Raw genomic sequence first — 18,442 nt, forward strand, 5'->3', positions numbered from 1 at the left:
CCATTCAGGGGAGGAATGAAAATATTTAGTAGTAGCGGTAGTCATTCGGGTAATCAAATAAACGGAATTGGAAATGAAGGTTATAGATATCTGCATAAGATTGTTTACCAAACACCACAGATACACACAGCAGAAAGTATATCCCTCCACATACGGTTGGTGTCAGTAAGGGCATCCGCCTGTGAAACAGGGCCAAATCCACATGTGAGCCACAGCTCGCACCCACGACTCCACAGGGTGTGGGTAGCGGTAGAGAAAGAAGAACAGAAAGAAGATCTCTTCATACGGTTATGAGGGTATTTAGAGGTTATAGTAAGGATGTGTCCTACTCTGTGCTATAGAGGTCAGTGTGATTAGCTGCCACCCCCGAAGGCTTGAGTTCGATTCCCGGCTCTGTCACGAAAATTGAAAAATAGCACGAGGGCTGGAACGGGGTCCACTCAGCCTCGGGAGGTCAACTGAGTAGAGGGGTGTTCGATTCCATCCTCAGCCATCCTCGAAGTGGTTTACCGTGGTTTCCCAATTCTCCTTCAGCCAAATGGCGGGATGGTACCTAACCTAAGGCCACGACCACTTCCATCACTCTTCGTTGTCTATTCCTTGCAATCTTCGTATCCCCCCTCCCCCCTTTCCAGGTCCCTTTTCAGCACAGCAGGTGTGGCCGCCTGGGTGAGGTATTGTCCTCCTCCCCAGCTGTATCCGCGACCCAAAGTCTCACGTTCCAGGACACTGCCCTTGAGGCGGTAGAGGTCGGATCCCTCGCTGAGTCCGAGGAAAAATCCAACACTGCAGGGTAAACGAATTAAGAAAGAAAGAAAGAAAGAAAGAAAGAAAGAAAGAAAGAAAGAAAGAAAGAAAGAAAGGATGTAAAGGAGAGAGCGTATAAGTCTATAGTAATACCAAACTAGAGTCTGGTACCAGCATATGGGACCGTCACCAGGAATACTTAATTCGGGAACTGGAAAATATCCAAAGGAAAGGGACACGATTTGTTCTGGGTGATTTTCTACAAAAGAGTAGCGTTACGAAAATGTTGCAAACTTTGGGCTGGGAAGACGTGGGAGTAAGGAGATGAGCTGCTAGACTAAGCGGTTTGTTTCGATCAGTCAGCGGAGAGATAGCCCGGAATGACATTAGTGGACGCATTCAGGCTTGAACGGAGTTTTCGAAAGGTGGTAGATTCCCTGTCAGTTGTTTACCTAGTCCTTTATTAAATCATTTCAAAGAATTTGGAAATTTATCGAACCCCTCGCTTGGCAAATTATTCCAATCCGTAACTCCTCTTCCAATAAAGAAATATTTGCTCCAATTTGTCCCCTTAAATTCCAACGTTATCTTCATACTGTGTTCTTTCCTACTTTTAAAAACACCACTCAAACTTATTCGTCTACTAATGCCCTTCCACGCCATCCCTCCACCGACAGCTCGAAACATCCAGCTCAGTCGAGCAGCTCGTCTCCCTTCTCCCAAGTCTTCCCAGCCCAAACTTCGAAATATTTTCGTAACATTACTCTTTAGTCGGAAATCACCCAGAGCAAATCGTGCTGATTTTCTTTGGATTTTTTTTTTCAGTTCTCGAATGGAGTAATCCTTGTGAGGGTCCCATACACTGGAACCATACTGTAATTACCAGAGACTTGTATGTTCACTCTTTTACATTCTTACTACAACCCCTAAATACCCTTATACCCATACGAAGAAATCTGTATCCTTTATTTACAATATCGTTTATATTTACACCTACGCACTTACAGTGATCCCCATCTGGAACTTTCACCCCATCAACGCAGTAATTAAAACTGAGAGAAATTTTCCTATTAGTAAAACTCACAATCTGACTTTTCATCCTGTTTGCCATCATGCCATTGTCTTCTGTCCATCTCATAACATTATCGAGGTCTTTTTGCAATCGCTCACATTTTAATAGTAGTTTTGAGATATATCAAGTTTTGTATATGATTATGTACAATAATATTCCTACAAGTTACAGTTAACCCTACATCCTCGTTAGGAAGATTAAAGTCATATACCAATATATGTAATCATATAATAAAGAAATGTCGTATGGCTTTTAGTGCCGGGATATCCCAGGACGGGTTCGCCTCGCCAGGTGCAGGTCTTTCTATTTGATACCCGTAGGCAACCTGCGCGTCGTGATGAGGATGAAATGATGATGAAGTCAACACATACACCCAGCCCCCGTGCCATTGAAATTAACCAATTAAGGTTAAAATCCACGACCCCGCCGGGAATCCAACCCAGGACCCTCTGAACTGAAGGCCAGTACGCTGACCGTTCAGCCAACGAGTCGGGCAAGACGAATACTAAGAAATAGATATAGAAAATAACTGACAAGTCCCATTTTTTACTTAACCAACACTCATTTCACCAAAAATAAAGTTTAACTAAAATGTTTATACAATTTTATAGCAAAACTAGCTGATGTAACCGTGCTTCGTTACGGAATTCTACACTGTACACAGAATTCTAGGTTCGGTAGTGTAAAAGATTATATTAAATTGCATAGAACATAACGCTACCCTAGAAACGCGACGGGGAAGTCACCAAACGTCTTTTCTCATATGAAGACTGGGTTAGGGATTTTCATTTTAATGGTAGGCCCCCTTGCTTACCATCAGTCCCAATCAGGTTGGGGAGTTTTCATTATAATAGCAGACACTCACTCTCCACCTGCCTTTTTATATCCTCAGTTTTCCCAACTGAAATGAACATAGGTCATTACAATGATGTCAGTAGAAATGGCGCCATTAAAAGCAATGCTTTCATATGAAATATTCGATCAAATGAAAAACCACACATTTTATCACTTTATTTTATCATTTTATCACGCTGCCGATCTAACAGTCCAAAGTTCCAGAGTTGGAATGACCAAGCCGCAGACAGCCGTGATCCGTGAACACACTTCGTCTTATTTCGGCCGGGTGGGGGTGTCGAATAGTGGAGACCCCCAGGGAAAAAACTATGCCCTTTTACTAAGCTGTTTCCTAGGAGTACCCGATGAGTCGGAAAATCTCAGTTCACTACACAGGCGGCGGAAAAATCTATCTGACTTGGAGGCAAATTTTTCCTCCAAGCCAGAGGAAAAACCTACTCTTTACTGCTAATTTGGAACAAAATGAAAGTGAAGAGGAAGAAGCTTTTCTTAAGAAACGGCTCTTTTCAGCGTTGAATTTTGAATTATTTAGTGAACTGTGGTGCTATAATTTGGACTGGGCCCAAATTGTAATTCTAGACCATGTCATACTACTACTACTAAGTGAGTCTCTGCCTTAAGTGAGGCACACTGCTCATTCAAAACAGTGCGTCAGAGTAGGGATCGAATAGCTGGAATAATATGATGAACCATTTTATTACGTACCAACTGTATCAGAAAATGTATGAACCAGGGAATGGCATGCTGGAGAAGAAAGTTTTCTAATTCCCCAGCTATTTCCTGCCAATATTCAGTCAGGCTGTTATACTCGGTACCGTACGCAGCAATACTCCATCTATCTGAGTTGAGCGGCAGCATAAGAGACAAAGAACATCACAACAAACAATGGTCAATGTAATGCTATTGTTGATCAATGTTAGGCGTTTTCGATATTGTAGGCTAGTGATAGGAATATCGAATGTTTTAAACTATCGGTAGACTACCGATTGTGAGGCTTGACTATCGAATGAAAACATTCGATAGTTTACATTCGGTTTGAAATCGGTAGTAATAGCCTATACGTTTTGTACTGCGGTAGTACTAGTAACTAGTAATAAGTCATTTGCTAGTAGCTACCGAAATGTGGATTGTTGTATTATACTACCGATTTGTATAGCATGTTTGTTTTGTTAATATAAGCGGAAATATAGAGACTACGACTAGTAACCAACGTTACACAATGATCGAGTGAAGTAATTGGAAACTGAAATACGTTGGTCTATAAAATAAGATAAAATGTCCCGATTAAAGTAACTGTGGTAATTATGTTTCATTTTAAATAAAATGCATTTTTGTGTCCCTAACCACAAGTTAATGGATGTAAGATCGTCTGTTCATAAAATAACAACTGTTAGGTAATTTCAGACGAAGGTTATGTCCTTATTGTAATGACACCACATATTAAAATAATATGAACACAGCAAAGTAAATAAAAAGACAACATATTTTCCTAGGACCAAATATAGTGAATATAATAATTTTAAAATAATTCCATTCATGTAAGGTTACGTTCAATCATTAGAGGTTCATGGTTCGTATATGGAAAGTATTTATATAAACTATATCATGATTATCTATTGACAAAGTGCACAATATTAAAATTGCATTTAGTGCTTCTCTTTCATCTTCACCAACAAAGTAAATCTGCAAAAATTCAGGATCTTGATGAGCATTTGGCAATAAACTGCCTATTGAATGATAAATTTGACCTTGTACTGTGAAAGTTGTCCGCCTCTGTGGTGTACTGGTTAGTGTGATTAGCTGCCACTCCCGGAGGCCCGGGTTCGATTCCCGGCTCTGCCACGAAATTTTAAAGTGGTACGAGGGCTGGAACGGGGTCCACTCAGCCTCGGGAGGTCAACTGAGTAGAGGTGGGTTCGATTCCCACCTCAGCCATCCTCGAAGTGGTTTTCCGTGGTTTCCCACTTCTCCGGGATAGTACCCAAGTTAAGGCCAGGCGACCTTACCTGCTATGCTGAACAGGGAAGTGGGAAGGAAGCGGCCGTGGCCTTAAGTCAGGTACCATCCCGGCATTCGCCTGGAGGAGAAGAGAAGTGGGAAACCACGGAATACCACTTCGAGGATGGCTGAGGTGGGAATCGAACCCACCTCTACTCAGTTGACCTCCCGAGGCTGAGTGGACCCCGTTCTAGCCCTCGTACCACTTTTTCAAATTTTCGGGAATCGAACCCGGACCTTCGGGGGTGGCAGCTAATCACGCTAACCACTACACCACAGAAGCGGACGGGTAAACAGATTACGATACGATACTTCGAAAGTTGGCATAAAGCCGTGTTGGATGACTTGTTTAGCACCAAAATATTGCTAATGACGCATGCGCGCCGGTCATAATGAGGGAAGAACTGGTATTGCTTTCGCCTAGCCTGTTTTACCAGTTGCACGGAAGAAATAATTCCTTCAAACGGCTGCATAACTCACTAACGAAATATAAAACGGTAATAATTCTCCTTGTCCGCCTCTGTGGTGTAGTGGTTAGCGTGATTAGCTGCCACCCCCGGAGGTCCGGGTTCGATTCCCGGCTCTGCCACGAAAATTTGAAAAGTGGTACGAGGGCTGGAACGGGGTCCACTCAGCCTCGGGAGGTCAACTGAGTAGAGGTGGGTTCGATTCCCACCTCAGCCATCCTCGAAGTGGTTTTCCACTTCTCCTCCAGGCGAATGCCGGGATGGTACCTAACTTAAGGCCACGGGCGCTTCCTTCCCTCTTCCTTGTCTATCCCTTCCAATCTTCCCATCCCTCCACAAGGCCCCTGTTCAGTATAGCAGGTGAGGCCGCCTGGGCGAGGTACTGGTCATTCTCCCCAGTTGTATCCCCGACCAAGAGTCTGAAGCTCCAGGACACTGCCCTTGAGGCGGTAGAGGTGGGATCCCTCGCTGAGTCCGAGGGAAAAAGCCGAACCTGGAGGGTAAACAGATGATGATGATGAATAATTCTCCTTGATAAAACAATATTCCTATGTTAAAAAAAGTCGCTAAGAGGAAGACTTAAACCTGCATCTCGCTATTTGCAGTTCGTTGCTTTAACCGTTGCGCTATCAGTGTTCCTAAAAGTAAGTGCTCTTTAACTTACTCACAAACGTACATATAAATAGGCCTATATACTGGTAATTCCATTTTATTTTCATTAGAGACTTGGTTGATTACCATCTTGAAATACACAGAAGCGGAGTGAATTGGCGCGTACACTTATATGTTGAAAACTACCGCGGCCATTTTTATAATAAATGACTGACCACTCCGTGACTCAAGAGGTGGCGATTTTAGCGCTGACTAGTGGAAACAATTGGAATTTGCGATCCGAATGAAAAACCGAATGCAAACGGAAACAATCGGTTGTAACGGTAGTTGTCGACTATCGAATAATTCGGTAGTTTTCATTCGATAGTCCCATCACTATTGTAGGCCTTCACATTATTTTTCTTCTAACTCTGAAATACTACTCTTATCATAGTCGGTACGGTAAAACTGAATAAAACATAAATGATCGGAAATTGTATTCTCTATAACTTTTGTTATGTAGTACTTTTCGATAGGACCAATAACATAGGTATTTAAAAATTAAATTTTAGGCGCCTTCCCCTAAAGTACAATTTTATGCAGGGTGAATAATGTTGTTTATAACTTAGACTCTACATACTGACTTTCATTAAATTCTGTTAACCCATTTTCTCGTGGCTCGGGGTTGATAATGACTTGGCAACAAAAATACAAATTCATGAATATCTGTGTTATCAAAGCCGGTACGGTACAATGTATTGCATAAATGATTGGAAATTTAATTCTATATAACTGTCGTTATGTAGCATTTATCGATAGGACCACTAACAATATAAATATTTGAGCATTTCATTTTTGGCTTTCCCCTAAAGTATCATTTCACTCAGCATGAGTAAAATGATTTATAGCCTAGGTTGTAGTGGCTCATCCTCCGACTTCACATACCGATTTTCATTAAATTCTCTTCAGCCGTTTTCTCGAGATGCGTGTACAGACAGACAGACAGACAGACAGACAGACAGACAGACAGACAGACAGACAGACAGACAGACAGACAGACAGACAGACAGACAGACAGACAGACAGACAGACAGACAGACAGACAGAAATTACGGAAAAGTAAAAAGTGCATTTCCTTGTTACTATGGACATGACCGATACAGAAATACCATTATTTTCAAATTCTGAGCAATGTACGGACAGAACTCTTATTATATATATATACAGATGTGTTTTTAATCACTTAAGCACGGTTATACGCATTCCAGATATGTGTATAAACATGCGTCACAACAAAACATACATATTAAATACGACGCTGTCATGGAGGGACAAGTCAATAACCTATCAGTATCTTGGCTTGTAAAATCCAAGGGATAATACAAAAGGATATTCTTACTAAACAACCCAGGTTATTTAGTCAGACAACTATGTTCATATTTGATTTGGATGTCAGATTTCACTCCTGATCACTCTCCTAAACTTCACTTTCGCATGATACAAAATGTCAACACTGGTTTAGACAGGGAAAGAGTTTCAGAACAAGTCCCATTTTAGCATCAAAAGATGCGGAATCATACAAAGATAAGAACCACAGTAACAACGCATATACCACCAAAATGATGACTAGTCCCGTTTTTGATCTTGATCATAAAGTAGAATAAATACATTCCTGAGAAATGCACTGGCAACTGAGATTAAACGTGCTGACTGTGCTCTCTATAGAAAATAGGGTGTTCCATGGAATTCGTGATATCGGTAAGCAAGTGGTCGAGAGATTTGTTACAGCTAAAGAAAGGTGGGTGAATTTGACACATGTTAATTACAAGAAGATGATAAGCTAAGGTGTATCTTGAAGTATTGTCCTTTAATGTTTATACTTGTGAATATGTGTGTACTTTAGACTTATTTAATCAGTGTCTGTATTTAAGCAATAATGCGACCCTCCTATATGAAACTTCACGAAACTCGAAACTGGACGTGAAGTTGCACAATTTGAACACATTCAGTACCAACGTACTTAGATACGTATTGCCATCGTCACCTTGGTTATTAGAATGGCATGTCTTGATGTTCATAACATGTATGTAATTTCAGAACTGTTTGTTTAGCATATTTTGGATTTTCGTACATATTTTGATGTTAAGAGCATATTTATAATTTTCTTTGGCAAATAGGTACCGTTTTCGAGTTTTCTGGACTTCGGTAAAAGACACAACATGGAGCAGATCATATTTAGTTGTACGGTGGTAATGCCATGGTAATCTTTGCAAAGTTGTGCACTGTGTACATGAAATCATGTTTTCATAGTATGTGCTGTGTTGTAGCGTCAAGCAATTATAACACAGGTTATGGCACTTTCTGGTAGCTTGTAGGTGCTTGATGCTGTCATCGAAAATTAAGATGGAGCTAGTGGATAACGTAGCAGGTATATGAAGCAGAAACTTGAATACGCCCCCGCAAAGAATAGTGGGCTTAAGAAGCTAAGTCCCTCGAGGTTCTGGTGGTGATGCGGACATTATCCTTAGCTCATTACCCGATTGTAAGTTTTGTCCACCCACGGCTTGCGTTGGTGAAAGGATAGTTCCTATACCTAAGCATCTTTTTCTGATAGGAAGAATATGCTTTAGTCAGAAAATATGGATAGTATTATAATATCTCAGAGTGTTACAAAATCACGTTTGGTTGATCGTAAGAAAGGGTAAGAATAATTATTTTTGAGTCTGTGTGAGTAATATCTAATGATTAAAATCGTGAATATTTCATGTTACCGGTATGTTGTTAGTGGTTTGTTTTTCAGTAAGCTAGTGCATATACAGGATATCTGAAAATAGTTACAGAAAATTGATGGGCATTATTACCCCAATAATGTAAGAGACGTTCCATCATCCATTTTTTTCCTAAACCGTTTGGTTAATCGTCGGGGGTAACTGGGTCCTATCTCTTATGTCCTGTGACGTAGTGTACTGAATCCGCAACAAAACGTTAGCGGAGATGAGTGTTAATGTTAGAATTCCAAGGAAAATACGCGGGGGACGCAGAAATTATCAGAACCTTTACTAATGAGCGGAGTAGAAATATGAGCACTTGAGTAAGGACCGTATAGTTTCGACTGTTTACATGTGCTATGCAGCTGGCAAGCAATACAGTAGAGTGTAATCCGTGACTCAACACGTGTAGTGGGGCATCGGGAAGGAGAAATTTAAAGCAGCATTTCCTGTAAGTTTTCGCGCTTGTGGCCTGTTCCGCACTGGCCTAAGGACTATAAAGTCGATCTCTAAAGACCCAGCCTGTTACGCCAGTAAATCGTAAAGAAGGTGTTTGGCATTAATCGAGGTGTACATTTCTGATTAACACCTATCAAAACACAATGATAACGTACGGAACTACGTTGGTGTTAGATTTTTAGCCTTACTCTGTTCTAAACACGACCTTTAATGCCTGTCAATACCAAAAAAAGTGTTTGCTAGGTTTTTCTATTACATAACTTATGTTACGTGGATATGTCATTTCAGTAATTATTTTGCAGTGTGGCGAAATTCGACATGAACGGTATGTACTGTGTTTACCGATATGCTTCATAAAACAAATGCGTTGTGCTCACCCGAATCCGGGAGTTTTACTACTAGGTTTTTTTTGTACGCCAGTCGGTTCAGGATACCTTAGAGCATGATAATCAGAATAAAGACGCTATTTTATTCGGGTATGATGATCAGATGCTGCTCTGAGATACACTGCCATTTCCAGCAAGGTTGTATGTGAGCGAGCGACACGTCAGTGTGCTATGGTAGCGCACCGCTCAAGGTTATCAAGCAAGAGAGCTTGGCCGGTCATACGCTGCACAAGTTGACACAAACGTTGCTCACGATTGAACTCATATTTTTTTGTCGATTTTATGTTGAGTTTTCACTAGGAGGAAATAAAGTACGCAAGAGATCGATTTTTGTTTGAGAACACTATGTCCTCTTAAAATTTCCGTAACTTATTTTTAGACACTCTGTATATAAGTGCACATTTGGCCATTTCAAATATTTGCATGCATATTTTGGGTATTTTAGTTCATATAGTTCTGAACACCAGTGATAGTCTGTTGACAGCATATATTCACATGGCATTAACAATGTTTTAGAAACGACAGCCGCCTGTACCAGCAGAGAAGCCGTTTCCATGTTCTACGGACAACAGTCGCTCGCAAAGTCGCCCTACCAGTGTGCACCAACTTCGACCAGGCGACATAGACGTGGTGGGTGCCATAGGTGATAGCCTGACGGCAGGTAACGGCATCGAAGCCCTCAACATGTTCCAGGTCTTTGTGGAGAACAGGGGCTCTGCATGGTCTATAGGTATGATAACTTAGTGTTTATACAGTAGAGCCTCGAATATCCGTCTCTCGATTAAACGACCATCATATTGCCCTTTTCATTTTTAAAATACTCAGTAATAACCCCCAGCTAAAATTATATGTACCTGCTGGAATATAATAATAATAATAATAATAATAATAATAATAATAATAATAATAATAATAATAATAATAATAATAAAGTGTTGCGTTTTCTTTATACTAGTGTGTAATTATTTTGCAGTGTGGCGAACTTTAACACGAACGAAATGTACTGTGTTTACCGATATGCTTCATAAAACAAATGCATTGTGCTCACTCCAAACCGAGAGGAGTTTTTATGCGCCAGTCGATTCAGGATACCTTAGTGCATGATAATCACAATAAAGTCTCTACACACCGGGTGAGTTGAGCGTGCGGTTAGGGGCGCTCAGCTGTGAGCTTGCATCCGGGACATAGTGGGTTCGAACCCCACTGTCAGTAGCCCCGAAGATGGTTTTCCGAGGTTTCCCATTTTCACACCAGGCAAATTCTGGGGCTGTACCTTAATTAAGGACACGGCCGCTTCCTTTCCACTCCTAGCCCTTTCCTATCCCATCACCGCCATAAGACCTCTTTGTATCGGTGCGACGTAAAGCAAATTCTACAAAGCCATTGCATTATCCGGGCATGATGATTAGTTGCTGCTCTGTGATACGCTGCCATTACTGGAAAAGTTGCACGTGAGCGAGCGACATGTCAGTGTGCTATTGTCACGCAACGCTCAAGTTTATCAAGCTTGAGAAATTGGCCGGCCATGCGCTGCACAGATTGATACAGAAGTTGTTCACGATTGAACTTACATTTCAGGCTGACACAAGTAAAGAGTTGGTCTCTCATTTTCATACTAGGCAAATGCTGGCACTGTACTCTAATTAAGGCCATGGTCGCTTCTTTCCCATTCCTAGTCCTTTCTCTTCCCTTCTTCTTCTTCTTAAGGTGTATCTGTGTCGGTGACACGTCAAGCAAATTGTAAAATAAGAAAATAAATAAAATAAAGTCAATCACAAGGTTGCATCTTGTCAACTATGGTCAGTTTGCGACGTACCCACTCTTGCCCATAGATGTGTGACAAATTTGTGACGTGGCGGGTCATCTTAACTTTAATATAAATAAGTAATATATCATTGTTTCTCCATAAAAATATCTCATGGGCGCCAGCCTTCAAGCTTATGGCTTGAAAACGATAGTTGGTAATTAATAATGATAATAATAATACGTAATGAGACTCAAACACTCCCAGGGGTAGGGTGACGGAACACAAACCATTAAGTACACTAACTTGGAAGTTAAGGATCATTAATAATAATTTCAGAAAATACAAATTAAAACAGCTACTTATTAGGATGAGAAACGTGACGTAGCGGCGTATTAATGAAATCTGAACTTACGGAAGCAAAAGAAAAATTGAATGAAATAAACTTTAAGAACATGAATTGTAACGCGTAGACTTGCAGTAATTTATGCCATTAGCTCACCATTTATAGACTCTGTTATCTGGATACGATCTATGTAGCAGCTGATGATTGATGGATCTCTCGTACAGGCGGCGTCATCTCTTCTTGTGGATTCCAGTTCTACTTCTGCTTTGTGCATAGTACACTAGCTGTACTACGACTTTCCTGCCTTTAACACTTCCTACTGTACTCCTTACATAAAGTCGTAATAGCAAAACCACCATGGGTTACGTTCATGGAGAGAATACACTTGTATTCTTCCGTATTACGGAACAATAGTGTAACTAAATTCATAACAAAATCTCTCCTGCCCTATACCAGTCAAAACCGGTTTCCCGTTGACTTTAACTCCCGTCATTGAGATAACAGGTCCCAATGAGGGTAACTTTTGAGTAGTACGCTACTCAGATGCAAAGTGAACTAAGTTAAGATCTTCTCCGATGTCAAGACGTACAGCCCTCCTCCGATGATAGATTAGAATCGTCCTTCTCAGTAGTTGTAAATCAGAGTAAGAGTGTCCTCTCCTGCCCTCGTCGTCGAAGTATATAGATTCCAAAGTCTCCCTCCATCAACCATATCACATGGTCCAGTAAGATTTGAGGTCTTATCCCTACTCTTTATATTGCTGTGAATCCATCATGTTGCTTCATTACGTCCATTCACATAGGCTGAAATTTCCCGCGTAATTAAAACGTCAGGTAGCGAATTTCGCAAAGTAGGCGTTAACAAGGTTTCAACTGTCTCTTCAGTGTATGGAAGGGGTCTCTCGTAAGCTTGATGACGTACATTTCCTGGTAATGGGCTGAAATTAGCCTGCTGACTTCGGTCACCTCACTACGGCTATTGGAAAATTTACTGCAAGCTATTAATACGAATGATGTTGAAATACTTTACACAATGAGTCGTTCGTTCAAAATAAGTTATAGCCGCGATACAAAGAAATGAAATGATGGTGTAAAATGGATGATTAAAACCCTATATATATACATAATAATTAAAAAATGACCTACCAGTGATTAAATTTATATATCTTTTCAATTAATTACACGGTTCGACAATTTATTACATGCAGTGATGTCCCAAATATCACAAGTTCAGCTTCCTTTCTCAAACTGAGCATAAACGTTTTCTGCAAAACAAGGTTTAGGGATAAGTTAGTAAGAGAAAACACAAGGTGATGTGCATTGAAACAAATGTTAGTTTAAATGAAAGATTTGAATACGGTGAATTGGTAGTCGTGAGCAATGCCGACGATGGGGATGAAGCGGTGATTCTGATTATATCAAAGTGAACTATGGACGTTCAACGTGTAATAGTAAGCCTAGAAATAACGTGGACCAGCAGCAACTATTGTAGTTCCGACGGATTCCAGGATGTTTCGTCAACAACAGTATCCCAAAAGACAATTCGTCTATATTTTTTGGTCGACGGGCAGTATGACTATGGACATACCTTCAACCAGTTTTTCGCCTACATTTATTTTAGTCAAGAGGAAAATTCGCAAAAGGGCTTAAATAACATTTCGTCGATACAATAATAGTTTCCATGGCAATGAACGTGTATTGATTTTAAGATAGATTCTAACCAAAATTTTAGTGCATATTTTAACTAATTTTTTTTGTAGTTTCATATGGCAAGATTAATGCAATCCATCACGGACATGCCTACGTTACAGGATGAAAATTACGGGTTTAATTATAATGCAAGTATTAAAAATAATACATTGAAATACTGGTGCTGTGTCAATAGAGAGACATGCACAGGATCATATGTTACGAATTTTGACGTGCACACCCACATAAATATCATCAGTGTTAGACCCCAACAAAGTGCTAGTGACCTTACATCAGTCAGAGTAAAGGAAGTGGTTCGTTCAATAAAAAGAAGAGCAGGAGCCCATCTTAACGAGCCCCAAGCAGTCGTATTGGGTAAACTGGTGCGCGTTGAAGACCCAACTAATGTGCTAGTGATCCTACATCAGTCAGAGTAAAGGAAGTGGTTCGTTCAATAAAAAGAAGAGCAGGAACCCATCTTAACGAGCCCCCAGCAGCCGTTAATGACGAGGATGAGGAAGTACTGACGGGACATCGGAACAGAAACGCACTTCTGCGAGACATCAACAGGCAACTACTGTAAATAAGCCACGATCCCCTACACCTAAGTTCCTCTCCGAAGTTGTCATACGAGCACCATGCAATGTTACTCTCACCAATGAGAGTTTGCTTTTACACGACACAGGGAAACATGATCCCAAACGAATTATCATTTTATCTTCAGATGATTGTCTATGTCCCCTAGCCCACGACTTTTTGCTGAAGTAACTTTTAAGACCGTTCCTGAAATACACTGACTGACAGTGACAATGCAACACCAAGGAGGAGTGGTTCGAAAGGGATGAAAGTTGGGGAAAAAACAGAGACGGCACGGATGAATAATTGATGTTTATTTCAAACCGATATGCAGGTTACACAATGCGCACGGCATCGACTCAGTAGGATGTAGGACCACCGCGAGCGGCGATGCACGCAGAAACACGTCGAGGTACAGAGTCAATAAGAGTGCGGATGGTGTCCTGAGGGATGGTTCTCCATTCTCTGTCAACCATTTGCCACAGTTGGTCGTCCGTACGAGGCTGGGGCAGAGTTTGCAAACGGCGTCCAATGAGATCCCACACGTGTTCGATTGGTGAGAGATCCGGAGAGTACGCTGGCCACGGAAGCATCTGTACACCTCGTAGAGCCTGTTGGGAGATGCGAGCAGTGTGTGGGTGGGCATTATCCTGCTGAAACAGAGCATTGGGCAGCCCCTGAAGGTACGGGAGTGCCACCGGCCGCAGCACATGCTGCACGTAGCGGTGGGCATTTAACGTGCCTTGAATACGCACTAGAGGTGACGTGGAATCATACGCAATAGCGCCCCAAACCATGATGCTGCGTTGTCTAGCGGTAGGGCGCTCCACAGTTACTGCCGGATTTGACCTTTATCCACGCCGACGCCACACTCGTCTGCGGTGACTATCACTGACAGAACAGAAGCGTGACTCATCGGAGAACACGACGTTCCGCCATTCCCTCATCCAAGTCGCTCTAGCCCGGCACCATGCCAGGCGTGCACGTCTATGCTGTGGAGTCAATGGTAGTCTTCTGAGCGGACGCCGGGAGTGCAGGCCTCCTTCAACCAATCGACGGGAAATTGTTCTGGTCGATATTGCAACAGCCAGGGTGTCTTGCACATGCTGAAGAATGGCGGTTGACGTGGCGTGCGGGGCTGCCACCGCTTGGCGGCGGATGCGCCGATCCTCGCGTGCTGGCGTCACTCGGACTGCGCCTGGACCCCTCGCACGTGCCACATGTCCCTGCGCCAACCATCTTCGCCACAGGCGCTGCACCGTGGACACATCCCTATGGGTATCGGCTGCGATTTGACGAAGCGACCAACCTGCCCTTCTCAGCCCGATAACCATACCCCTCGTAAAGTCGTCTGTCTGCTGGAAATGCCTCCGTTGACGGCGGCCTGGCATTCTTAGCTATACACGTGTCCTGTGGCACACGACAACACGTTCTACAATGACTGTCGGCTGAGAAATCACGGTACGAAGTGGGCCATTCGCCAACGCCGTGTCCCATTTATCGTTCGCTACGTGCGCAGCACAGCGGCGCATTTCACATCATGAGCATACCTCAGTGACGTCAGTCTACCCTGCAATTGGCATACAGTTCTGACCACTCCTTCTTGGTGTTGCATTTGCTCTGTCAGTCAGTGTATTTGGACAGCTGTATACACTGCATGGTGCGGTGCACGATTATGTTTTTCCATTAGCACGCGCCATAACTGTTAGTTCTTACATAACTCTCTTCGAAGCCCTGAAAAACGCAGCACAGCAGAAAAATTTTGGTTGTACAATCTGAGAAAATCTTAATGGACTTTGAGTTGGCAGCAATGAACGCGGCCAAGAATGTGGTTGTTTGTTCCACTATACACAGGCTATTTAGTGCCATGTCGAGTTGTACTTCCGCTTGAAACAATAATCACCACCTCCACCACAACCCCCTCTCAAGTATTCCAGTGGTAGTGAAGTGTTTCCGTGGTGACGATTTTTTTAAAATCCTCATGGAATAATAGAACTTGTATCGCAAGTAACATGCGGATAGGTATAAAATATCCCCAACGACTTAGAGGAATAATATAAAGGGGCGAAAAGGTTGATATTAGAGCTCCTTACGGAAGTCGCAAGCTAGAGTCACTCGCTGGCCTGCACCTTGATTAACTAGCGATATAAAAGCAACAATGGCTCGCCGTGACGCAATATTCTACCGATATAAGGAAACAAATAATGAAATAGATTTTGAAAAGCATCGTCTTTTACGTAACAGAACAAAGCAATTAATTCGCAATAACAAATTTAATCACATTAAAAATTTAACAAGGAACTTAAATGCACGTGACACCTGGAACCAACTTCGAGCAATGGGAGTTGGAAAATGTACGGAGCCTCATGAGCCATCTATATCTCTCGATACACTAACATCTTACTTCGTAACTAACCCAATAAAGGAATCTCGACCTCAAAATCATATCCTACATAAAACGAACATAATTTCTCTTTTCACGCTGTCAGTGTAAATGGTGTAAAGCGTATTTTGAATTCAGTTAAGTCACAAGCTAAAGGAGCAGATAAAACATCCCCAGGAAACATCCCAATAGGCTTTATAAAAACATTATTGGCGCTGTCCTACCAATCATTACCCACATTGTAAACTACTGTCTAACTACAGGGACGTTTCCAACTGCATGGAAGGATGCTCTAGAAACCCCAATATTAAAGCAAACCACAGCAAATGCGCCATCTGATTACTGGCCTATTTCGATTCTTCCCCACTCTCTCGAATGTTCTTTAACGAGTTGTACACGAGCAGCTAGTAGAATTCTTAACCAGTCATTCTCCTTTTGACCCATTGCAATCTGGCTTCAGAAAGGGACACAGTACTACGACTGCCCTTCTTAGGATAACATATGACATAAGACTAGCAATGGACAAACGGCAGGTGACGATACTGACACTCCTTGACTTTAGCCGTGCGTTTGACACGGTAAATATAGAAATATTATTATCCAAGCTCCACTCTCTGCATATCGGCATGATAGCCCTAATTTTTTAAAAGTCTTACCTTACAAACCGTCGCCAGCAGTCAAAGATCCCAATGGGCTGTAAAATCATGCGGTGTCCCTCAAGGGTCTGTTCTAGGGCCCGTGTTGTTCATCTTGCATATTAATGGCATATCCTCCACACTTCAGTATGCATTTGCATGCTGATGATATGTAGATATACAAACACACCACTTTAAACAATTTACATGAAACAGTTCAGCATATTAATTCAGATATTGAAAGGCTTACCGCCTATTCTATGAAACAGCAACTTAATCCTAAATCCTCGTAAAACACAAAGTATTATAATAGGAAACTCTAAATTATTACATGTAATTATAAATGCCAGTCCTCCTCCAATCATCATCAATTACATTGCTGTACCGTACCTTAAAAATTTAACTAATCTTGGAATCTCCATCACTGAGAATCTGACCTGGAATGAACACGTAACTAATGTATGTAGAAAGGTTCATGCAGCTCTATATCCGCTGAAACGTCGCAAGAACGCTTTTTCTCAAAACCTTAAATTAAAATTAATCCAAGCACTACGATTCCCTATTTTAGACTGCCATGATATGTACTAGTCAATCTAAGTGCTGAACAAGCTTTGAGACTTCAACGAGCACAAAACTTATGCATACGATATGCCCACCAACTGCGACATGACTCTCATGTTACACCATATTTCAAAATATTGGAATGGCTACGCATAAATGAACGAAGGAATTTACACCTAATGACACTTCTTTACCAAGTACTCTCGACGAACACTCCTACTTATCTATCTTCTAATTTTCGTTCCCTTTCTCCATTCCATGAAATTAGTATCCGTTCTGGTTCCCTACTTGAAGTCCCACTAAATCAAACGAATTCATACAATCATTCCTTTTTAGTTACTGCATCGAGACTCTGGAATACACTCCCAATGGACACTCGGCACGTTACTTCCTCTCAAAAATTCAAATCTGCCTGCCAAAAGTTTCTCCTGGGATCATATAACTGAGTTGTGTGAGTCATTGTGTGTATGTTGTGTGAATGTTTTTTACATCTCTTATGCACTTCAATAATAATAATAATAATAATAATAATAATAATAATAATAATAATAATAATAATAATAATAATAATAATAATAATAATAATAATAATAATAATTAATATCACTGTTGTCAAACTAATTGCTGTACTGATTTGTAACTTAATCTTGGTTTATCTGTCCGTAGTATTATTTCTTTATAGAATTATTGTTTTTTTTACCTTTTTTTACATTTCTAAATTTTATTGTTTAAAGTGGTTAAGTGTAAGAGAGCGCCGTGAGTCCTAACTTCGCCACAAATGTAAGTCAGAAATAAATAAATAAATAAATAAATAAATAAATAAATAAATAAATAAATAAATAAATAAATAAATAAATAAATAAATAAATAAATAAATAAAAGGTAGCCATGTTTTATAGGATGAAAACGAAGTATAGGAAGCGGTGAGCAACAGTTTGATTGCTACAAAATAAATTATTTTAGAAGCGAATCATCGCCAGTACAACTGAACAACATTTCCATATCAGCCAAGTGGACTTTGTAGTAAAAATTTAAATTATTACAGCTTGTACGGTAAAAAGGTATGTTGGAGATGGGTCACTGGGGTCGCAGGTGTGAATTGCGTCGCGCCTGTGGACTTGGCCCTGCTCTACGGTCGGATGCCCTTTTTACTACTAATCCTATGT

General features: G+C 41.1%; 1 protein-coding gene across 1 annotated transcript in view; it reads left to right on the plus strand.

The window, feature by feature from the left end:
• The window catches only part of LOC137501900 (phospholipase B1, membrane-associated-like), a 96,186-nt gene that overhangs the window by 18,283 nt on the left and 59,461 nt on the right, over positions 1 to 18,442 (plus strand). The window contains exon 3 of the mRNA XM_068229059.1: positions 9,860 to 10,073. Within this exon, the coding sequence (XP_068085160.1) occupies positions 9,860 to 10,073 (214 nt within the window). The remainder of the gene's footprint in view (positions 1 to 9,859; positions 10,074 to 18,442) is intronic.

The sequence above is a fragment of the Anabrus simplex genome, chromosome 8 (assembly GCF_040414725.1).
Source record: "Anabrus simplex isolate iqAnaSimp1 chromosome 8, ASM4041472v1, whole genome shotgun sequence".
In the NCBI taxonomy this organism is placed as follows: Eukaryota; Metazoa; Arthropoda; class Insecta; order Orthoptera; family Tettigoniidae; genus Anabrus; species Anabrus simplex.